Source organism: Neolamprologus multifasciatus, chromosome 14, assembly GCF_963576455.1.
Source record: "Neolamprologus multifasciatus chromosome 14, fNeoMul1.2, whole genome shotgun sequence".
Lineage (NCBI taxonomy): Eukaryota > Metazoa > Chordata > Actinopteri > Cichliformes > Cichlidae > Neolamprologus > Neolamprologus multifasciatus.
Genome location: NC_140452.1, coordinates 20,382,101 through 20,404,320, shown reverse-complemented (window position 1 = coordinate 20,404,320; position 22,220 = coordinate 20,382,101). Strand labels below are relative to the sequence as shown.

Sequence of the window (22,220 nt, the reverse complement as noted above, 5' to 3'; positions counted from 1 at the left end):
ATGCAGAGACACCCAGAATAAGACAGGGCTGACTTACACGATGCACGCACTCCCAGGGTGGGTGAAAACCCCCCAAAAAACATTCTTCATATGCTGGGAGAGGTTCAGTCAGTGTACCTAGAAGCTGCTTGGAGGAATTCCTCATAATGCATTTGTAATTAGTACCTGGAAATGAAGCTGCTGTCTTTATAGACCTGCAAACACTAGGAATAATCTTTAAAAAAAAAAAACCCACTAATGTGCAAGTTATGACAAACCAAAATGAGTAATAGGCTACTTGTGTGACTTCATTACGCGGAACCTTTTGGCTACATGTCACCTGGATGAACAGACAGCTGGACAGGTGAGCTGCTGTCTATGCCAATATGAGTCTCTTCTGGGGTTTTTTTTTGCTTTTTTTTTTTTTTGACAGACAGGGTGAACACCACTTGTTCAGACATACATTATTATTCCTGAGTTAGCTCTTACAGTCGGCCCAAACACTGATTTTCTGTAGACTTGGAGGGGTGCGCCAACAAACTCATGAGCCTACGATTAAAAAGCCTCGGCAGTCGCTCCCTTTCAGCAGGACAAACTCCTACAGAGGAAGGAAACCGATGTGAAAGAGAAGCTTGAATCTGTTGCAAAACGTCTGGTTTCCAATCCCAGAACATTTTGCTTGTGATATTACTGTTCCTCTACAGATTCTACTTACAGAGAGTATATTTTATATTTATATATACGTTAAGAAAAAAGAAAAACACTGAAGATTTGCGACCTGATAGAGCTGCATGCTCACAAGTCGCTTGTACTTTCAAGTATGCTACATTACAGACTAGAGAAACACATGATACTGTCACTTTAAAGAAGCAGAATGACGGTTAAACACAATATTCACAATTGTACATTGAAGTCTTAATTGTTTAGCACTAACAACAGTAGCAGCAGTGAAGCACTTCTGAATTAATTATAATAACAATATTTATGATCATATTACAATAATATATTATCAAAGTAAAATCAATGACTTTTTTTGTTGTTGTTTTTGTAACACCGGACTGAGCTGGAGATAGAAATCTGAACCAGTCAGCCTAAGAAGTTAGTAAAAAATAATAATAATAATGATTAAAAAAAAAAAAAAAAAAAAAAAAAAAAGCATTCAGCCGCCACGGATCACGCAACACTAGCCTGTCTGTTACTGCAGGGGCGTCAACATTAGTACGTCCTCTAATCTCACTGCCAGGCTCTACAGCTACACTAGGCCCTGACACACAAGTAGTAGTACGTTTACAGAGCACGAGTCTTGAGTACACCGAGTGTAATTCCACATTCATGTTGTACAGGAACAGGGGTTCGTTTTAAGAGCAGGCCATGAGGTGTAGGTCTGGCAGGCACACACACACACACACACACACACACACACACACACACACACACACACACAGCCAGCAACAGTCCAGACCTGAAACTATCTTCATGCTACTTTGAAAAAAAAAACAAAAAAACAACAACAACAACAACAACAACATGACAAAACAAGCACAGTTTCTAAAACAAAAAAAGTACCAAAGCAACAGTTAATCGAAGGCCATAACAGACTGAATTCCAAATGAAGAAGCTCTGCGGCATGTTTTTTTTTTTCTTTCTTTCTTTTTCCCCCCAAAACTGCTGCTGACCAACAAACCCGGGTGAGGAAGACACCCCGACTCGTCCTCACCCCGTTACAGAAATCTCCCAACCGACTCTTTAACCTGGTCCCATCTGCCCTTTTTTCGCCTGTACCAACCGTGACCCTCAAAGCTGCGATCATTTTCACATACTATATATGCACGTACTGTATATATTACACACATTTAATATATATTTACTCATATATTAAATTTTCATATAGACATACATTTTAGTTTTCTTTGTGAGGTGTTGGTTACATTTTCAGCAAGGGGCTTCAAACTGAAAGGATAAGAATCCATCTCTCCGAGATTCCTACAGAAGCCTTGCAATTATACGGCGTTCCATTATTTGTCGTTGCTCCGCACGGGATGAGTCCTGCGGAGATGTTGTTGAAAACTAAGAGGCCGGCTGCAGCAGTTCAAATAAGGCCAGACACTGTGAAAGCGTGTGGAGTGCAGGGCGAGAGTCCCGAGACACTGCGAGCTTGCTGGAGTAACAGCCAGTTAAAAATCCACAGGGGCGTAGGGTGTCAGCCAGCACTGGAGCTAGTGCTGCAGGCAGTGGCTTTGGGTTTCGGGCTGGTCTATGCCAGCCTAAACCAAACCAGGCTGGGCCAAGCTAGGCAAAAGAGAGCAAACAGGAGAGAGGCGGGAGGATGTGCTATGTGAGAATGTGCGCGGTAGAGGGAATGGAGACAAATTCGCGCAGGATGTTCTTGGCCATCTCGATATTGTTCTGTGCAATCATCAGTGCTTTCTGGATGTCGTGCTGAGTGTATCCCTGACTCATTAGGTGCTCGATCTCACTACTGATTTGTGGGTTGGCTTCTCCTCCTGTTGCCCCGCCGCCAAGCGGAGTGGGGGGAACTGGGCTGGCCCGACGCTCAGAATTGATTCGTCTGGGAAGGGGCTTTGGAGGTCTCTCTGGTGCCTCCATTGGATCTGGGAAGGCTGAGGAAATGGGAAGAGTGAAATCAAAGGGTCTGGCTTTGGTGGAATGACAACCAACATAAACTAGTTTTAAACATAACAGCCAGTGTGGGTCAAAGACAGAAAATAAAACTACTGGAAATAATGTGAAAATAATGTGGAAAAAAGGATCTTGATCACTGAGGTAAGCTATGAACTTTTTATCTTAACACACATTTGATGTCCTTTCCAGTGTAGTGGCTTTCAATAAACCAGTCATAAGGGTTCAGCTCGAATCTCAGAGTTAATCAGACTGTGTGAGCACTCTTTGATCGTTAGACATGAAGACTGAAGATGGGAACAATCAGACACTCTGCAATCATCCTCCAGCAGTAAATGTCAAGTCACAACAGAGGCCAGAACATAATGAACAGAGTCTCATCAGCAAACACCTGAACACTTAAACTCAGAGGTGGTGCTTCTAACACGGAGTCTCTCCTAAGTGATCTAAAACACTGCTCCCTTTATCTACTCTCTGCTTTAACTTCTTTCTTCAGACCGCGTTGTGTCTGCTGAGGCAAGTACTGCTGTGTTAGCTCCTCGCAGTCTGTGGAGGAAGACGTCTGTGTGGTCACTACTGGTTTCTGATGACACAGCAGGTCATCCCACATCAGGTTGTATCCACCATTCTGAGGACATCGCTTTGGATTTTAAAAAAATCTATTTTAAGGTCACTAATGTAACGAAACAGCTCTCTGTAATTACTGGTCTTTACTTTTCTTTGAATCTGCACGCACCCACAAATGCAGATGATGTGCAGTAAAAGAAATCAATTCATGACAATCAAAGTCCAGAGCCGAGTCTAATATTAACTCCAGAGAGCTTCTGGAAAATCTGCATTATGTTTGGCCCCAGACCAGGAAGCAAAATGCTTTAGCTGACTTTTCAGGCTGTGATCGGGTCAAAGAACTTTTGGACGTCGAGTTATTGATTCATCAGCAGTTTTTGCTGATTTCAAGCCAGAAAGGACGTGAAGGCTGTAGTTATAAAATTGCTATATACAAGTGATTTTAAGAGACAGGCAGTTTCCCTGCAGCTGCTTTCCCAGATGTAAAAAACTTTTAAAACATTTAAAATGTCAAAGCACTTAGTAGAAGTCCATATTTAAGCAAGATAAGCTGAATAACAGATGAAACACAAGTAGAAATACAACATTAAAATCACCTGTGGCAAGCATGGGTATGTTTATTGATAAAGAACCGAAATCACAGTAAAGAGAAAAAAAAACACAAAACAAAAAAACACTTTTAAATCAATAAACTGTTAAACTTACGCGCTGTCGCTCCAGCATCCGCATCTAGAGAAAGACGATTGAAAGCTGCTGCAGCGCATAATGAGGAGGATGAAGAAGATGAAGACAAAGACCCCCCCATTTCTGAAAGGGTCCGTCGGGCGGGAGGCAAAGGCAGTCGGGGTTTTGGGAAATCGTAGCCGTTCTCCTCCTCTTCCCCGTCGTCAGCCTCATGGTCTCTGGGACCGTTACTCACTGGTTGAGGGGGCAAATCTGAATAGTCTGAAAGGAAATCAGAATATGACAGCACATCAAACAGAGAGATTAAAAGTTTAATACATGCTTGAGACCTTAACCTGTTTAATTTAATCTGGTTAACATTGTCTAAAACAGTTTCAGATAACTCACAAGTGCAGTCAGAAGTATGAGTCACATTTATGTCAATACAGAGGTGTTTTTTCCCCAGGATGTGCAGTGGTGGTTTTAGCAAATAAATAAAACTTCAGAAAATCCAGATGAGGCTTGTCTGATTAAAACATAACATTTTTGCATATTCAAAGTATTACGTGAAAGTGAATTGCTCTGAACACTGCACACGGCCCCGCCCCACAAAGCCTAGCAGAGATAAGGGGTCACAAATACCTGAATCTCTCGCTTGTTGTGACCTGGGCTGGGCGTTGAACATGGCTTCATACATTTGGAGTGAATGAGGTACATCGTCCAGAATCAGCCTGCAAGGCCAAAAGCAAAAATAAATCAATAGTGACAGTTTATTTTTCTTATGTGCTGCGAGAGAGTAATAGAAAGGCCTGAGTACCGTGTGTTCAGTGCAGAGGCCTGGGTCTGTGTCGGGACTGCTGACATGGGCTGTGGGGGTCTTGGGATTGGTGGGGTCTCCCCCATGAGTGGAGTCGGGATGGGGGGCAGAACGGGCCGAGAAGAGGGGATCATGTACTCATCGTCACTGTCATGTCCTTCATCTCCTCCTGCTGGCCTGGCTGTAGCTGGGGACGCTCTGCAGTCAGATCCAAAAATATTATTTATTAAGCACCATTAATATTATGTAAAATGATCCTTAAAAAAAGGTACTGAGTATAAAACAACTTCAAACAAGTTTGTACAGCTTTGTGGATTGCAAGTAAGCAAAGAGCATGTCAGTGATTCAGGAAAGACAAGATCCACTCCACTGAGATGCTTTCAGCAGCACTGAAACGTACCTGTTTGCTAGTGCATAAATGGCATTGGCTGAGACAGAAGGTTTGACTCTGGGGTTGTCGTAATCTTGACCAACTCCCGTGGAAAAATTCTGAAAAGGAAACAAAAGATGGCATCTTAGAAACACTAAAGACAAATATTTTTATAGTTAAAACTAAGAATCATAAATAAATTAAACACATTAAAGACAGCTCTTAGGATTTAGACCTGCACAGACATGCCAGTAGTTAAGCAGAAGACTCTGTATCAGAATACAGTGGAACCAAAGACTTTAAACTCTCAAAAAAGACTAGGTCTGCTCATCCAAAAAGTAAAAAGCCAACCTTAATGTCATTGTCACTGTTTTTGTTACAGATAACATAATTTACTGGAATCCATAGAAACAGTATTCTGAATAATTTCAGTTTTGTTTGGAAAGTTAGTAATAACTTTAGTGATGTGTGTGCCAGCAAATGAATCAAACGGCAGTTGAATGTGCTGTGTTTTGTGGTTGCTCTGACCAGCTGGTGGTCCAGACTGAGGGAGCTGTTGTTCTGGGAGTCTGAGCGAGCGTCCATGGCGGAGGGCAGTGCCAAGGGGAGGGAGTGCCTGTTGGAGAGTTCCCTGACACCTGCTCGGAGGTCCCCGCCCAGACAGGGGAATTGGGTGGACGAAGAGGATACCGAAGAGGATGACGAAGAGGAGGTGGGAGCCTTGGGAACCGGCCTGGAGGTCCAGTCAGACAGGGGCCGGTTTGGGGGTGTAGGAGGGAGTTTATCGCGAGGGGGCTCCCCGGGTGTGCTGGGCAAGGGCCGCCTCTGAAGCCGTCCATCAGGGGCTGCCCCGGCTGTGTGGGGGCGGTCTGGAGGAGGGGGAGGGGGGAGATCACGCAGTGCTGGGGGAAGGGGAAGAGGCTTGTCTTTGTGATGAGATGGTGCCTGGAGGGAAAAACCAAGGAGGAGGGATCTCAATTAGACTACATGCGATATTAATGTGAAACCAAAGAAAGCTCTGTGCTGTTATCTTCAGTGCTAGAAGTAATCCATTTAGCAAGAAAGCCACTGTTTATGCATTAGTCATCATTTCCAACAAAACACGCAACTTAGATGAACACCACCAAGCAAAGATGCTGTTTATCATGTGCAGAATAATCAAGCTTTTCATATGCAGTTTCATTTTATCTACATTTAAAAGATAATAAAAATGTGGAAATATGGCAGTTTCCCAGAGAAGGAAATGCCCTGATGATTGTGACCGCCATTTTTAAAATTCCTTACCTGTATGAAGGAGCATTATGCGTAGGTTCTTCCGAGCGCATAGCTAGTCTATTGTTCAATTTTAGGCTTTTCCCCCTCCCCCTTCTTACCTGCTCGGACTCTGAACCCACCACAAAAGTTGAGTAGATTAGGATTAGGTATTGACACACTCTACTGTACATAGACTGGACATCAACATTAGACTTGTAAGTTTTTAAAATCACTTCTTGTGTACATTTAGTTACCTTACTGCTGACTCCAGGGCTGGAGGCACCAGGGGGGTTGGGAGGTCTGTGCGGTAATAGGTCTAGTCTGGGAGGCACCGGGGGAAGAGAGGACTGAGGAGTCCCAGACATAGGTGATGGGGGACGCTCCACCTGGATGACGCACAAAAGAGCCAAACACAGATTTCATCCGATCAGCATTATTCAAACACAATCAGACGGAGTCCAAATGCCACTTCTCATTTTGCAAATATCACAAATCTCCTCTCATATCTCTGCAATAACTTCAGGCCAACTGAAAACTCTGATAACCTTATAAGGTTACTTTACAGCACTGTCCTATTAGAGCTTTATTTTTTCTGCAGTTCCTCTTGTTTCAACACAGATGAAACAAACAAGTATGCACAAGAAATGAGTAAATATAGAGTAAATGGTCAAAGAGGTCAGGCCAGCAATCAAAGCCAAAGAAATTCCCGGGACCACATCAAAGTGTGTATGATCTCAGGTATTCGCCTGCTCTATAAACAGATTAATGCACACAGAGTTTCTCAGAGGTACATAAAAGATGTAAGACAGGAGAATGCCCCACATATCAAATACAAAGAGGCACAAAAAGCTGCTACCTTGGTGCCATGAAAGATGGAGATGAAAGACTTTAGATAGGAGATGTGAGCTTGAAGCTCACAAGAAGTGAAAAGGCCAGGGCAGGGAGCGTTTCATCTGCACAGGGTCTCTCAGAAAAGCAGGGGATAAGAGGACAGCAGGAACCTGTGAGATGCACTCTGGGTGTTAAGTGCCTCAACGTTTTATGAATAGAAAAAGACCAGAATAGCACACCCAGTGCCACGACTGGAAACTTTGAGTGAAGTAACTTTTTTTTAGTCAAGTCTAACTCCTGTCACCATCTTACCTTTGTGCAGGCAAGTTTGCTCATTATTAGATGAGGGTCTTCAAGTCTGTCATCGTCATCATCGTCGTAGCTGGGTGAGGGTGCACCCTCAGCCCCAAATGTGCTCTTGGAAGACACTCCGCTGTTGTCCTTTGGGTCAAAAGGATCCACAACTATCGGCTCCGTACCCTTAATCTCACAGCGACAAAAGGGACATCCTGTTCCCTGACCTTCTGACTCCTGCAACACAGGCCAAAAGGCAGATGGTTAGGGCATGCAGAGATGAGAAAAGGGTTTTTTTCTTTTTGTGTCTAACATGTCTGAATAAAAGAGCACTTCAACAGACAGTTTGAGTTATGACACATGAACAACCCACACAAACCCCCTTGCATACACCCACTCTTGTACCTGCCAGGCAGTGAGACAGGAAGTGCACATGAGATGACCACAGGGCTCAATCTTCACATCCTTGTCGTTCTCGGCACAGATCTTACAAAGCTGGAAAGTGGAGCCCATCTCACAGTACAGCTCATATTGTTCCTGCGGGGAGAAAAAAAAACATGACAAGACGGTAACATCACACAGGAACAACAGCACCTGAGATCCTTTTGAAAGAAAAAAAAAAGGAGAAGAGAAAAAAAAAGCCTGGAAGGATCTAGAGCGATAGATAGTTGTGGGGGTGTAGTTTGAGTTTCAGTCCAGTGGCTGCAAAATGAGTCTGTTCATTGTACTTACAAAATTCTGAGAACATGTATGAGTCTGAAAAGATCTTCTACAGCATTTAAAACAAAGTTATGAATAAAGATGTTGATAATACTCAAAATTCTTTAGGACTCCCGCTGGATGCACTGCTGTAAGAGTATGATCAATACTGGATCCCATTTATTGGAACCAATCTTATTAACAGATGTATAAATTGTTTAAATCCTTTGTTTAGTCATCCAAACGTAACAAACCATTTTAACACTGCAATAAAATAAAAAGCACACAAAAAAACCCCCAAATGCACAGGGTTTTCAAGGGTCTTAGAAGAAGGCTGCTCTGACCTGGGTGACTTTGATATGGTCTTGAGGCGAAGGCTCGCACAGTCCTGTCAGGTCAGGATTTTGAGTCCGGCCATCAGGGAATAAATAGCTGCAGATGTAGAGACACAACAAATTAGTAAATCTATATAAAGTATCCCTGGGTATTTTGGCAGGTATGTTAATTTAGAAGTAATGATCATTATTAGTTACTGCAATTATGTGGCATGTATACCTAACAGGCTGCAGTAATGAAAACATCTGTTCAGTCCATTCATTCGCTACGAGTTTGTTCATGTACAATACGTGAGTGTTTTCTAAATGAGTCAGACTCTGTAATTACCATTTGATAAATGTTTCGACGATAGAGGTGATACAGTTTATAAGCTTTGAAAAGTTTTCAAGATTTCCCACTTGAAATCACCATTTGATTACATGGTGGAACGGACCAACTATAGCTGTTATTAAACAAAGGAATCGGCGCTGGCTTAAAAAGATGAGTTTTACGCCAGTCAGCTAAATCAACAACTCTATTGTGGTTAGAACACTGGAATGATGGGAACATGTAAAATGATATGTCTGAATTGGCTTAGAGCAAATCTCACACACAAAACTGTGCAAGCTTTGTAGGAAGACAGGACAGAACAGGAGAAAGAGAGAAAAAGAGGCGCTCTGCAAGTAAAAATTACATCGAATCAAGGGAATCAAGACTGTGAACCAGTGACAAAGACACAAAACAGAAGCTCAGAAGTCTGGATGGAAAGCTGCAAGAAAATGACATGATTTTAGTGAGGCTCACAAAATGCCAGTTGACTTACAATCCTTCCCTGAAACCATCAATGAGAGCCTGGAAGAGGGGTTTATTATGGGGAATGGTCTGGAGTATATTTCCATCTGCAGTCACGTAGCCAATAGCCCACTGGCCCAGTCTTGTGCAGCTCAATCGGAAGATGTAACTGAGAAGAGAGGGAAATTGTAAATAAGAAGAGCTCGAATGGTGTTAAATGGTCAGATTTAACTCTGAAAAAAGTAATAAAATACAATGAGATGAAATGTAGTAAAAAGGCAGCAGTGGCTGCAAAATGTACACAAGAAATACCTTCAAGTAAGCACAATCCAAATGAAAATATGCAGGCTGCATAATAAACATGCATAACAGAATGTGGCAAAATCAGCTACTTTTTTCTGATTTGCATTTTCATTACAATACTGAACACATATATGCATAAATATATACTAGATCATAGGATACACATCACAATACACACATTACATTCCGTGTATATAACACATTATAGAAACATTAAAGCAGCTGTGTTTACACCATTGCCGTAGGTACCATTCGACGTTGCTAAAGAAGACAACTGGGACAGAACTGAGTGTAGGAATGACAGAGACACAAAACCCATCACTGCTTATCAAAATAAAAGATCAATAACTAACATCAACCGCAACTAAAAGATCAATAACTAACATCAACCGCAACTAAAAGATCAATAACTAACATCAACTGCAACTAAAAGATCAATAACTAACATCAACCACAACTGGACTAATACTGGTTCATAAGAATGACACTGCTGTGGAGCTGGAGGTGAATGCACAGCATGTTGGATCAGATAAAAATAGCCGTTTGTGCCGTGGGATGGACAGTGGAAAGGCAAGAACAAAACTGAAGAGATAAGAGATGGACCACTCCCCCCAATATGCACTTCTCTAGTTAAATGCACAAGCTGACCAATTTGTATACAGAAATGAAAAAAAAAGGAGACAGCATAAATAGGCTTGCTCATTAAAAATTGGCAAGAATAAGTGTTGGTCAAAGCTTTGATGTTTAGCACAGAACTGTTGTACCCATAGTACCAACAGCATTCTCTTAATGGCACACAGTAATTTAGAGCGTCAAAAACGCTGCACTCACATCAACCAGTAACTACTGCTCCAATGTCAACGTGGCCCTACACGGACCAGGCCTGAAAAGTGACATCAGCTTTCAGCATACAATCAGGCCATTGATGCAAGGTACCAGTGCCATGCTGCCCTGGGTTCCTCACACACAAACTAAAACACATGAACACACAAACTTTTGCATTAATTGTGAGTGAATCTGGCATTAAGGTTAAAACTGTGCCCTCTCTGTCCTCTACCAGGGACAAAAATAGGACCTAGGTACAACTATCCAGTTGCCAATAGACACAGAGTGGTGAGTTGATGTGTGAGATGTGTGTCTAATAATGGACAGAATCATGTTGCTCAGTGCTAAAATATATGCTGATAGAAAACTAAACTGTAAAAATACATGCAATGAAAGGTCACCGTAATGGTAGAAACATTTTGGGTATGAACTGCATTTAGAAATGGGCAGTTATGCTTTATGTATGCACTGCACTGTATGCACTGCACTGTGCAGTGCAGTGCAGTGAATATGCGTTCTGTGTAGGGCTGCATGAATAGCAAAACAAGGTTTTTTGTTTTGGCCCCGTGTTGCATAATCTGCTTTTGCACCTAGCACAATGCCATTTTTCACCAAATTGTGCAATATGTCCAAGTAAAGATCTACAGATTACAAGAGACTGTAAAGTTACCAAGCAACCACAAGGTGGTACTGGTAAAAAGAAATGGTGATGCTCGATTAAGTTCCTATACAATTATCTATCTATCTATCTATCTATCTGATATAGCTAATGCTTTATGAACCATGTTAGACATTCAGTGTTGATGAATAGTCTGGTGTGGATGTCTGGTATCATGATATCTCACCTGCCAGGCTTGTGAATGAACTTTTGAAGCCGAGCTTTGACCTCATCGTAGGTGAGGAAGGCCATGTACCCCGGGTGAGTAACTGCCAAGCTGTTCCAGTTCCGCAGCAGGGATGACCAAGGCTACACACACACACACACACACACACACACACACACACACACACACACACACACACAGAGAAAGTGAGTCATCTGATGTGTGAATGTACATGGCAGTAACAGAATGAGCACAGCAAAAGTGAAATATATTGCATCAGGTTTAAACAACTGTTCGGCAAACCTCATTGTGATGTACAATGACCGGGATCAAGCTGCGCAAAAAGGTATTTTAAGCAAAGCAACTCATTTGGCACCACCTGGATCACAGAATGAAGACTCCTAGACTTTAGTAGACTGCTTTCCATAATGTACATTCAAAAAAAAAAGAGAGAGAGAAAAGCCTGGCTTATAGGAGCTCATGTTTCTTTCTTTAAAGGCGACCTGACCCACATCCAGAAATGCTCACAATAACTAGTAAAAATTTAACATGAAGAAGAATAGGGAGAGAGAAAAAAATCATGCTACTCCACAGCACACTCACTGAATGCATGCTGTGGTGAGTAGGTGGTTCTGCAATTGCTATCGTTAGTCTGTCTGATGTGTGAAAGGAAGCAGAATTAACACATATGACACTTAACATGAGCTGCAAAATTGAGGAGATGCAAACATGTTAATGGAGACCCATCCAGTCCTCTTTCAGCATCACAATAGTTGATGAAATGAAAACCTAACATTGCCAGTTGCCTTGTCCAGCTCCAGCTCCACCCTCAATCTAACCTTAATCACAGAGAGGGGGAGCTGGACGTGGTCCAGCGCCGCCCATTTGGCTCTGCAGTAAGCAGCACTTAACACAGGAAGTGACAAGTCAAAACTGTCTCCTCTGGACTCTTTTCTGGAATATATTTTATCACATGTCTGTTGTATGCTTTAGTATTTTTTTTCCTAACAGACTGCACTAAATAAGTGCAATAAGGTCTGATGAGTAAGGTTATATCCAGCAACTGTACAATTACTTTTCAGGTACATCTTAATGGCATTTGAAGGGCAGCTCATCCTAAACCACTCCGTTTTCACCTAACTGCACTAAGAATGCATGTTCTCTTATATCTGCCCATTTATAATCAAATCATAATTCAGCCTAAAGATATTGCATGAAGAGAGATGAGATATCTGAGAGGGCTTTTAAAGCAATATAAAAAATAAATAAATAAAAAATAACAGTCTGCTGCATATCAAGGACAGAGCTTAAAATGGCCACAGGCTCACTTCCTCTTCTGCGTTTGAGGACATTTAGAGGAGGACGTTTTTGTAAGAGGGAGTGCCATAGGAAATGTCTGTAATCTGTTTAGGCTTCATTAAGCCTGTCAGTAACATACACATAAGTAGGGGTGATGTCACTGAGGAATAAACATTAGCTGTTGCATACAAGAAATTGTGGTTCACTCGAGAGATCAGTGGTTCTCATTTGATACAGTTTTAATTGCAATACTGATGCAAAGAACTTGTACTACAAAATACAGATAAGCCCTGTCCTCATTTGCAGCACCTGCACACCAGAAGTATATGACAAAATGGCACAGAAACAAATGCGCTGCTTCATGATTGTGAAATATAAATTGTGGGTTGCATTTAGCCCTTTACTTCTGACACAGGATGCAAGTAGACAACCAGTAATATGAGCTATAAAACACACAGTTAATTTAGGGGATAGCAAAATAAAACGGTTTAATTTCTTAATCTCTCAAAGATTTCATGTCAAAGAAATTCTACTTCTACTATTCTACTTTCAACCTTGCTACTTATTACTTTTCTGGAAGTAATAAAATACCTCAGGGAAGCACATTTAATGACTCTTTGAGAAAGATCGCAGTGTCGCTCTCTAGCACAAACAGACTTATCTAGGCCACATGATGCAACAACAGATGCCTATTAAAGAGTGCAAAATAATTCCCGAACATATCCTTGTGTACTGGCTGGGCAGAGAAGGAGGAAACTTTCATTGTCAGTGCTGTCTGATGGTGTACAGTGGGGCAAAAAAGTATTTAGTCAGCCACCGATTGTGCAAGTTCCCCCACTTAAAATGATGACAGAGGTCAGTAATTTGCACCAGAGGTACACTTCAACTGTGAGAGACAGAATGTGAAAAAAAAATCCATGAATTCACATGGTAGGATTTGTAAAGAATTTATTCGTAAATCAGGGTGGAAAATAAATATTTGGTCACCTCAAACAAGGAAAATCCCTGGCTCTCACAGACCTGTAACGTCTTCTGTAAGAAGCTTTTCTGTCCCCCACTCGTTACCTGTATGAATGGCACCTGTTTGACCTCATCATCTGTATAAAAGACACCTGTCCACAGCCTCAACCAGTCAGACTCCAAACTCCGCCATGGCCAAGACCAAAGAGCTTTCGAAGGACACCAGGAAAAGAATTGTAGACCTGCACCAGACTGGGAAGAGTGAATCTACAATAGGCAAGCAGCTTGGTGTGAAAAAATCAACTGTGGGAGCAATCATCAGAAAATGGAAGACATACAAGACCACTGATAATCTCCCTCGATCTGGGGCTCCACGCAAGATCTCATCCTGTGGGGTCAAAATGATCATGAGAACGGTGAGCAAAGATCCCAGAACCACACGGGGGGACCTGGTGAATGACCTGCAGAGAGCTAGGACCAAAGTAACAAAGGTCACCATCAGTAACACACTACAACGGCAGGGAATCAAATCCCGCAGTGCCAGACGTGTTCCGCTGCTGAAGCCAGTGCATGTCCAGGCCCGTCTGAAGTTTGCCAGAGAGCACATGGATGATACAGCAGAGGATTGGGAGAATGTCATGTGGTCAGATGAAACCAAAGTAGAACTTTTTGGTATAAACTCAACTCGTCGTGTTTGGAGGAAGAAGAATACTGAGTTGCATCCCAAGAACACCATACCTACTGTGAAGCATGGGGGTGGAAACATCATGCTATGGGGCTGTTTTTCTGCCAAGGGGACAGGACGACTGATCCGTGTTAAGGACAGAATGAATGGGGCCAAGTATCGTGAGATTTTGAGCCAAAACCTCCTTCCATCAGTGAGAACTTTGAAGATGAAACGAGGCTGGGTCTTCCAACATGACAATGATCCAAAACACACCGCCCGGGCAACAAAGGAGTGGCTCCGTAAGAAGCATTTGAAAGTCCTGGAGTGGCCTAGCCAGTCTCCAGACCTCAACCCCATAGAAAATCTGTGGCGGGAGTTGAAAGTCCGTGTTGCTCGGCGACAGCCCCAAAACATCACTGCTCTTGAGAAGATCTGCATGGAGGAATGGGCCAAAATACCAGCTACTGTGTGTGCAAACCTGGTAAAGACCTATAGTAAACGTTTGACCTCTGTTATTGCCAACAAAGGTTATGTTACAAAGTATTGAGTTGTATTTTTGTTATTGACCAAATACTTATTTTCCACCCTGATTTACGAATAAATTCTTTACAAATCCTACCATGTGAATTCATGGATTTTTTTTTTCACATTCTGTCTCTCACAGTTGAAGTGTACCTCTGGTGCAAATTACTGACCTCTGTCATCATTTTAAGTGGGGGAACTTGCACAATCGGTGGCTGACTAAATACTTTTTTGCCCCACTGTATATACGTCAACAGACATCCTGCTAATAAGTTGATAGAGTTAGCTGGAAAAAAAGATGCAGCTGATTAGTTTAAGTTCATTATGTTCTGCTTAAATGAAATCTGTTTCCTAGACCAAGGCTAACAAACCCCTAGGAATTCCTCTCCATCTTGGTCTTCTCTGTCTCTCTCTTCCTTTGCACATTTCTGCTTTCATTAGCTCAGGAGACCACTATAAAACAAAGAGAAAGATGCAGTGTGCATCTGTGTGATATCTACCTGAAATAGCCTGGTGAATATGTCAAACTCAAAGACGGAGATGTAGTCATTGCAGGTTAGATCTATGGTGGACTTTAGGGCCATAGCTTCCAGCCCAGAGCTGATGGGATGAAACTCATGGAGAGACTGACGGAATACCTTCCAAGGCACAATGGTTCTGTAACACACAAAACATACATTGGATGATGACATCCCCTCAAAAAAAAGTGTAATAAAGCATCAAAAACTCAAAGCTCATAAATAATGATTCTTAAATGTAGGCTACCAGCATGCTGTCTTGCACAATGAAGGTAAAGGTGCAATAAGAGTTTTGGTTGTAACTTGTGAAAGATGCTACATGCATTTTACAAGTTATGGTTGGTATGTCTGCATCTAACACGCAACCCGTACCTCGAAATGCAACCATGAATAGCCTGTGTGCAAAACCTACAGTGATTAACATCTGATAAAAGAGGAAACGCTATTATATTCAAGTCATCTTTGTACTGGACATAAATATAAACCTGATGTGAACTTTTAAAGAGACAGCAACGAAACATGCAAATAAGATGAATTTCACAGTCCCTTGACCAACATTTTCAATATACTGGACTTTGCAATATTTATGAATCGCTTTTCTTTTAGGGAATAATTACGCATACACACTAACGATTGTTCCCTAGGATGGTTACATCCCCTTGGTATCTGACTTGTCTGTGTATATAGTGACTGATTAACCAAAATGTGCGCACAGAACATTAGTTGTGTCCATAGTTGCATGTGAATAAACCACAAAAAGACATTAGTGTTCTTTAGTCACTGGACCAACATTTGTCCCAGGGAAGATATTCATTGTCTGATTTCTGTGAAAGAAGGCAAAACCTTTTCCTCTCAGATGTTCCACAGAGTCATGTGAGAGGAAAAAAAAGACCTTTTTCCTCAGCGGTGCTCAGTAATCCTGTGAAAAGCGGAAAACACCCCATGATTGAACAACTTGTAGAACCACCTTTAGCACCAATAATTGGAAGTAATCTTATTTTTTCTCTTACATTGTTGCAGAGGAATTGGCCTGCTCTTCTTTCCGTTGCCTCAGCACACTGAGGTTTGTGGGCATTTATGAATCAACAGCTCTCTTAAGGTCCCACCACAACATTTCAATCAACCTGATGTCTTGAATTTGACTGGGCCATTACAGCACCTTGATTTGCTGCTGTGCTTGTTGTGATCATTACCCTGCTGCGCAACCTCACATATGACTCTAGAATACTTTGATACACAAATGAGATCGTGGTGAGCTCGGTAACTACAAGGCATCCGGGTCCTGTAGCTGCAAAATAAGCCCAAATTATCACCCCTCCATCACCGTGCTTGACAGCCGGACTATTGAGTCTGAGATTGAGCTCTTTAGTCGTTTGAGTTTTTTTTCTCCTGAATTTGCTGGGATGTCCACTGATGTTCTGATGAGATTGTGGCATTTTGTTAACACAAACCTGAACCATCCAGACCAGCAAATAGCTGAAACCTTTGCTTTTGTAGAGCTGATCAAAGTTGCTGATAATCAGTAAATCTAGTTCATTTGAATGGCTGCTATTTATTCTCTCAACTCCTGTGGAAAGAAGCACTTAGTTTTTCACAGAACTACAGATTCTCTTTTCGCATGACCATATATCTTCTTACTGATTTGCACTATTGAATTTCCTTTTTACAATTTAAAAGTGACTCTTTAAGTTTCCGGGAACCACTATGATAATACACACACAAATGTGCGTACTTATCCCCGAAGGCGCGTCTCCAAAACTCTGCAGCATCTGCCTTAGTGATGCGGAAGTTGTCACCCTGAAACAGACCATTGGGGAAGATGGCCTTCAGCTCAGCCAGCATGTGGCTGAAGATCAAAGACAGCTTGGTAAGATTCCTCCTGTGGAAGTCAGGAAAAGAGGGAATACTGTCAGATTTAACATGTTAAACAGTGAATTGCTGTTAGATGTTCACCAGACCGTGCAAAGGCCTCAAGAGAGAAATGCTGAGTAACATTAGTAACTTATTAGCATCATAGCTAGATTTTATTCGGATTATATCGTGTGTATTATTTACCAAGGTTGGAATTTCCAGAAAACAAAATCTGATTCTTTGAAATTCAAAAGTGAAACACCAAATACACAACCTCAGTGTCAACTATAGTTTTAACGTGTCACACACAGTAGTTTACGGCAAATAAGCAGAAGTCAACTTAGTGTCACAAGCTATACACAGTGAGAAAACAATGTTTTCAGCTAACATGAGTGTATTCAAGTACAGTTTTACTTGTGGATAAAATACTGGCGAAAACACTGAAACAGAAATAGTAAATATTCAAATGCACATCAAACATGCAGTTTCCTGAGTCCACCAAAAATAATAACCTATTTAGCATTCTTGCTTGCTCAGCCATCTGTGTCAATGCAAAAAAGAAATGCAGTGATGTGATGTGGATACTGTCAAGTGTTCAAAAACAACCCAAAGCATATTACACACACACACACCCAAACATACAGTGTCACAAGGAATGTGACTTTCTGTTCTTTTTTTCCTCCAAATGGAGTTGAGGTGGCAATAGGATTCAGTGACTTACAAACTGTTAATTGGCTGATAAATAAGCCTACCCTTCCCCCCATGTCACTGCAAAATGTATATAACAAATACATCAGAATATACAATGGAAATGATGAGTCTGGTAAAACATGAAACCCTTATTCTTTCCCTTTGTGTATGACTTCTGACTACTTTTTATCTTATTTCATCTGTTTGTCAGCCTGTTATTCAATCTATTTTAGTGAAAAGGGGGGATACCATCATGGACCTCAAAGGAATTTGAGATTTGAATGCGAAGTGCAGGCTACCATAGAGATAACAGAGTCTTGCTCCTCAAATCTGCCGAAGCAAGGATGGTAGTTAAAAGAACGGGCTTCCAGGTTTAAATAACAAATAAATAGCAAATCAGCTAAGGACAAGAATGTCCAGAGAATGTCCTTAGGGGCATTCTTATGACAGAGAAGGACAGAGAATGTCCTTAGGGGCATTCTCTCCTTAGGGGCAGGGATAGCTCAGTAGGTAGAGTGGTGGCCCCATGAGCGGAAGGTCGGGGTTTGATTCCCCTGAACAGCTACCCTGAGGTACCCCTGAGCAAGGTACCGTCCCTACACACTGCTCCCCGGGCGCCCAATGGCTGCCCACTGCTTCACTGAGTGAATGGGTTAAATGCAGAGAGGAATTTCCCCACGGGGATCAATAAAGTACACTTACTTTCTTTCTTTCTTAGCTGGTTCTATGATCTAGAAATAGCTTCAGGTTCTTACATGCATTTCACAAGTACATGCATGCATGCATCTTTAGAGTGGCTACGATGTGAAGGTTAGGACATCGTAGTACATAGGTGTGACTTCAGTTGGTCAAGAAAGGAGGAAATAACTGAAGAGCATGAGGCCAAACAAGAAAATGACATGAAGATGAGAAAATACTTGACTGGGAAATAAGAGAATGAATTTGAACATTATCACCATGCCCGTGCACCACATCACAGCACTATAAGCGTTAAGCTGAGAAAGCGGTGATTTACGAGGCGGCACAGAGGGAGATTGTGCTTGGCTGTCAGGCAGGGTGAATTGACATGCACGAGAGAGACAGCAATGAAAGCGCGGCTACACTGCAGCTGCCCCACGCTATAGCACACGCCCTATGAGTGGAAAAGGAGGGAGTGGAAAGAGTGAATGAGGAAGCAGGACAGTGACCAGAGATGGATGAATAAGATTAGTGTATATTGACATCCTGCCAAAATAGAGTAGTACTTGTTAAGAAGACAGTTTACCACGGAGGGGTATACAAGAATCTGGGGGGAATGATGCAAGGCTTGCACAAGTGTTTTACACTTACACCCTCGCGGTAGTAAATGATAACAGTAATCACTCTTGTAGTCCTGATGTCTAATCTTTTTAAATGCTCTGCCCACTTAAAATCTACAGCAAAGACTTGAAGCTAGATGCAATGACTGCTGTTGTCTTTGAAGTCCAGGCTAGCCTCTTCAGTGATGAAATGTGACAAATGAGACCAACTACTCCCAGGATTTCCCTTAGGAGCTCATGTAGCTCTATTTAAGAGCATCTTCCCTTTCCAGCATCATCTCAGGAAAGACAGATGTTTGTGACACTGTATTACTGTGTGCTTTATTCAGCAGCTATCATCTCAGCAGGAGGTCGCCCTCAGTTACTTTGCTTCCTGGCTGTACTGGCCTGCTGAGCCTTAAAGCTGCTGCCTTATCCTTTCTTCTGTCAAGCTCTCTCTACTCTGTACTTAGATCTAAGTTACAACAGCCCCCTCCTGCTTTTCTTTTACCTACAACATAATCATAAAGACAGTCTTCACCTCTCTCAAGTTTGTGTGGAATTGCTCTCTCCTGACTCACAGCTTTCATTTCATTTTCATGAGGGTTACTTTGCCATCTTATTCATCTACTCATCCACTCCCTTCATCTCTGAACTTAAAACATTCATGGAGACTACCTAAGTGTTTGAGCTTATAAAACCATCTCTTCAACCCCACCATTTAATTTAAATTCTAATTCACCAAATGTAATAATACATTTGAATATAACCACTTGGGGTGGACACATTTATATAGGCACTATGAGCATTGAAATTTGGATCTTAACAGATTCAAAGTTTGAGGTGAATTTCATGTGCACTGAAGGGGAATAAACTGAAAAGTTTTTGTGGCCAACTTGTGAGACTGAGAAAAAGTAACAAATCCTACCAGGTTCAGCTAATCCCACTGTGATCTAAGGATAAGTTCAGACAGAAGGTAAAGCAAAAACATGCACTATGCATCAAGTCTTTGGGGAAAAAAGTGTCTTTTTTGGTTCAGTCTTACTTTCCAGTGTGTGAATGTGTGTGTGAATGGGTGGATGACTGAATGTGTAAAGCGCTTTGGGGTCCTTAGGGACTAGTAAAGCGCTATACAAATGCAGGCCATTTTACCATTTAACTCTTGTGAGAAATCTGGATGTCGAAGCTGACTGCTAAAGATGCTTTTGGCTTTAAAATTCAAGAAACTAATAAAAACAGATCAACATGCAGAAGAAGCTGCTGAGGCAAGTTAATTAAGTTGCCTAAACTACAAAAGCACCAGAAGCTTTATACAGGAAGTGGAACTATGTAACTAGCTCAGTCAAAAATGGGACTGCGCTCTTACTTGCTGAGTTTGCGATGATGTTTGGTGCTGCTAGGCTTTAGATCGAGATCGATTTCAGTTAAAGCAACCTGCATTAGCAGTTTGCTATCCATCAATCTTGTGTTTTGTAAGTAAAAGGTACAGTGTGCAGTGACTCAATTCAGTGTGACTCACAACTAGAAGGAGTCTGAAAGTTAACATTGGTCCTACTAGCATCACAGTTTCACAGCTGTCTATGGCACAATATTAGCACTGAGAATAAAACATTGTATATTTTTGTCTGTAATGTTGAGGAACCACTAAAATTAGCTGAGTGAATATTAATATTCAAAGCTAAGATACAAGTTAATTTAAACTATAAACTGATTTAGTATCTCTCAGCCCATCTCACCCTAAAACAGCATCTCTGTACTGTGTTTACACTTGGCAGTAGCCAATACTTCAATAGCCAGCTTTACAACAGTCACTGCTGTTTGAAGTGCTGTGCCAGCAGTGACGATGAAGAGTAAGTGTGCTACAATCATACAAAATAGCATGCTGATATAGACTGTCATATACTCCTATAGTGCTCTGTTTTTCCTGTAGTTACACTGTCATTCTTAACCACAGTCAAAGGCCAAACCTTTTTTTGAACACTAGGTTTTTGTCCTCCATCCCCCTCATACTATAGAGTGACCTCTGACCTTGCAGCTGGCTGCTCCCTTCCTGTTTCCTGCTGGTTGTGATAAAGTAGCACAGCTAGCCGGCCAGTAATGCATTACGCTACGTTAATTCACCTCAGCACAGCCAGCATGGGTCATCCTCACAGAATGAGAGCTTTTCTGGACTCGCGATAGCCACAAGTAGCTTCGGTATTATCACGCAGCTGTGTTATCGCTTGTGCTCGAGGCCAAAAGGGAAACGCAGATCAAACAAGCCGTGCTCGCCAAAGCTACCAGAAAGTAATTTACAACATCATATAAAATAATTAAAACTAGAGCAGAACTAGTTTTGCTCTAAGTATGTTGAGGACAAATCCAGAGACCCAAAAAAACATAGGCCTATGTTTGCCTCCTCCACTCCCAGTGGATTACAATTTTATGTAATCCAGGGATTTTGGGGAAATCATAAGAGCAGTAAGTTTCTCAATAGATTTGAAAAGCATTTTTAAGGAAATACACCAATGTGTCACATTTGCATCGCATCATAAGACTATCATGGTGTTTTTTTGTTTTTGAGTCTGTGGTTGGCTTTTTCAGTTTAAAAAATTCCTAAGAGAAACAGACAACACAGCCTCAGTACACCGAGCAGTTACAAGCTCATTTACTACAACATGAGAAGCCACCGCTGTTTCAGCAGAATGCAAAGCACTGTACACAGGACACAGTCCGCAACTGTGTTAATACCACTGATTAAGATTTGACATATTAGGTGTCTACATCAGGAAGATAAGTTCTCAAATACAAGTATTTCAGAACAAAGTAAATTAATTTTCAGAATTAAATGTCAGAATGTCAGGAGATCACACACACAGACACACAAAATCCATTAGACCAGTCAAAGCTCTCTCCAAACTGAAACACTCTTACAGTCCTACCATCCTGTACTTTTCAGGCACTGACAGATCACATTTTTATTGACTCATGATGGTCCAGGGAAATGGGGAGAGCACTCTCCATCAGGGTTAATAGTAACTCCAGCACTGAACTTATAAATAAACAATGTGGTAAATTGTGATAAAAATATACAAAGACATTAAAAATGAATGTAGCTGTTGTACTGGAGTGTACACAATGTGTATGAAATTCTGATTTCCGGTTTGCCTTAGTCATCACTTTTAAACCTCCAGAAACTGGCCTCATTCCAGAGCAATATCAGGAAACGGCCATGACAGCAAACAAGCAACAACCACGAGACAGTGTGCTTTAGCAATGATCCA

General features: G+C 41.6%; 1 protein-coding gene across 1 annotated transcript in view; it reads right to left on the bottom strand.

The window, feature by feature from the left end:
• Positions 1 to 224: 224 nt before the first annotated feature.
• cbl (Cbl proto-oncogene) overlaps positions 225 to 22,220 on the bottom strand; it is a 35,488-nt gene continuing 13,492 nt past the window's right edge. The window contains exons 3-16 of the mRNA XM_085184591.1: positions 16,872 to 17,018; positions 15,122 to 15,278; positions 11,195 to 11,316; positions 9,253 to 9,390; positions 8,459 to 8,546; positions 7,821 to 7,952; positions 7,434 to 7,652; positions 6,545 to 6,676; positions 5,565 to 5,981; positions 5,067 to 5,155; positions 4,667 to 4,864; positions 4,492 to 4,580; positions 3,892 to 4,131; positions 225 to 2,600 (exon numbers count right to left, since the gene is read on the bottom strand). Coding sequence (XP_085040717.1) covers positions 2,311 to 2,600; positions 3,892 to 4,131; positions 4,492 to 4,580; positions 4,667 to 4,864; positions 5,067 to 5,155; positions 5,565 to 5,981; positions 6,545 to 6,676; positions 7,434 to 7,652; positions 7,821 to 7,952; positions 8,459 to 8,546; positions 9,253 to 9,390; positions 11,195 to 11,316; positions 15,122 to 15,278; positions 16,872 to 17,018 — 2,458 coding nt within the window. The 3' untranslated portion in view covers positions 225 to 2,310. The remainder of the gene's footprint in view (positions 2,601 to 3,891; positions 4,132 to 4,491; positions 4,581 to 4,666; positions 4,865 to 5,066; positions 5,156 to 5,564; positions 5,982 to 6,544; positions 6,677 to 7,433; positions 7,653 to 7,820; positions 7,953 to 8,458; positions 8,547 to 9,252; positions 9,391 to 11,194; positions 11,317 to 15,121; positions 15,279 to 16,871; positions 17,019 to 22,220) is intronic.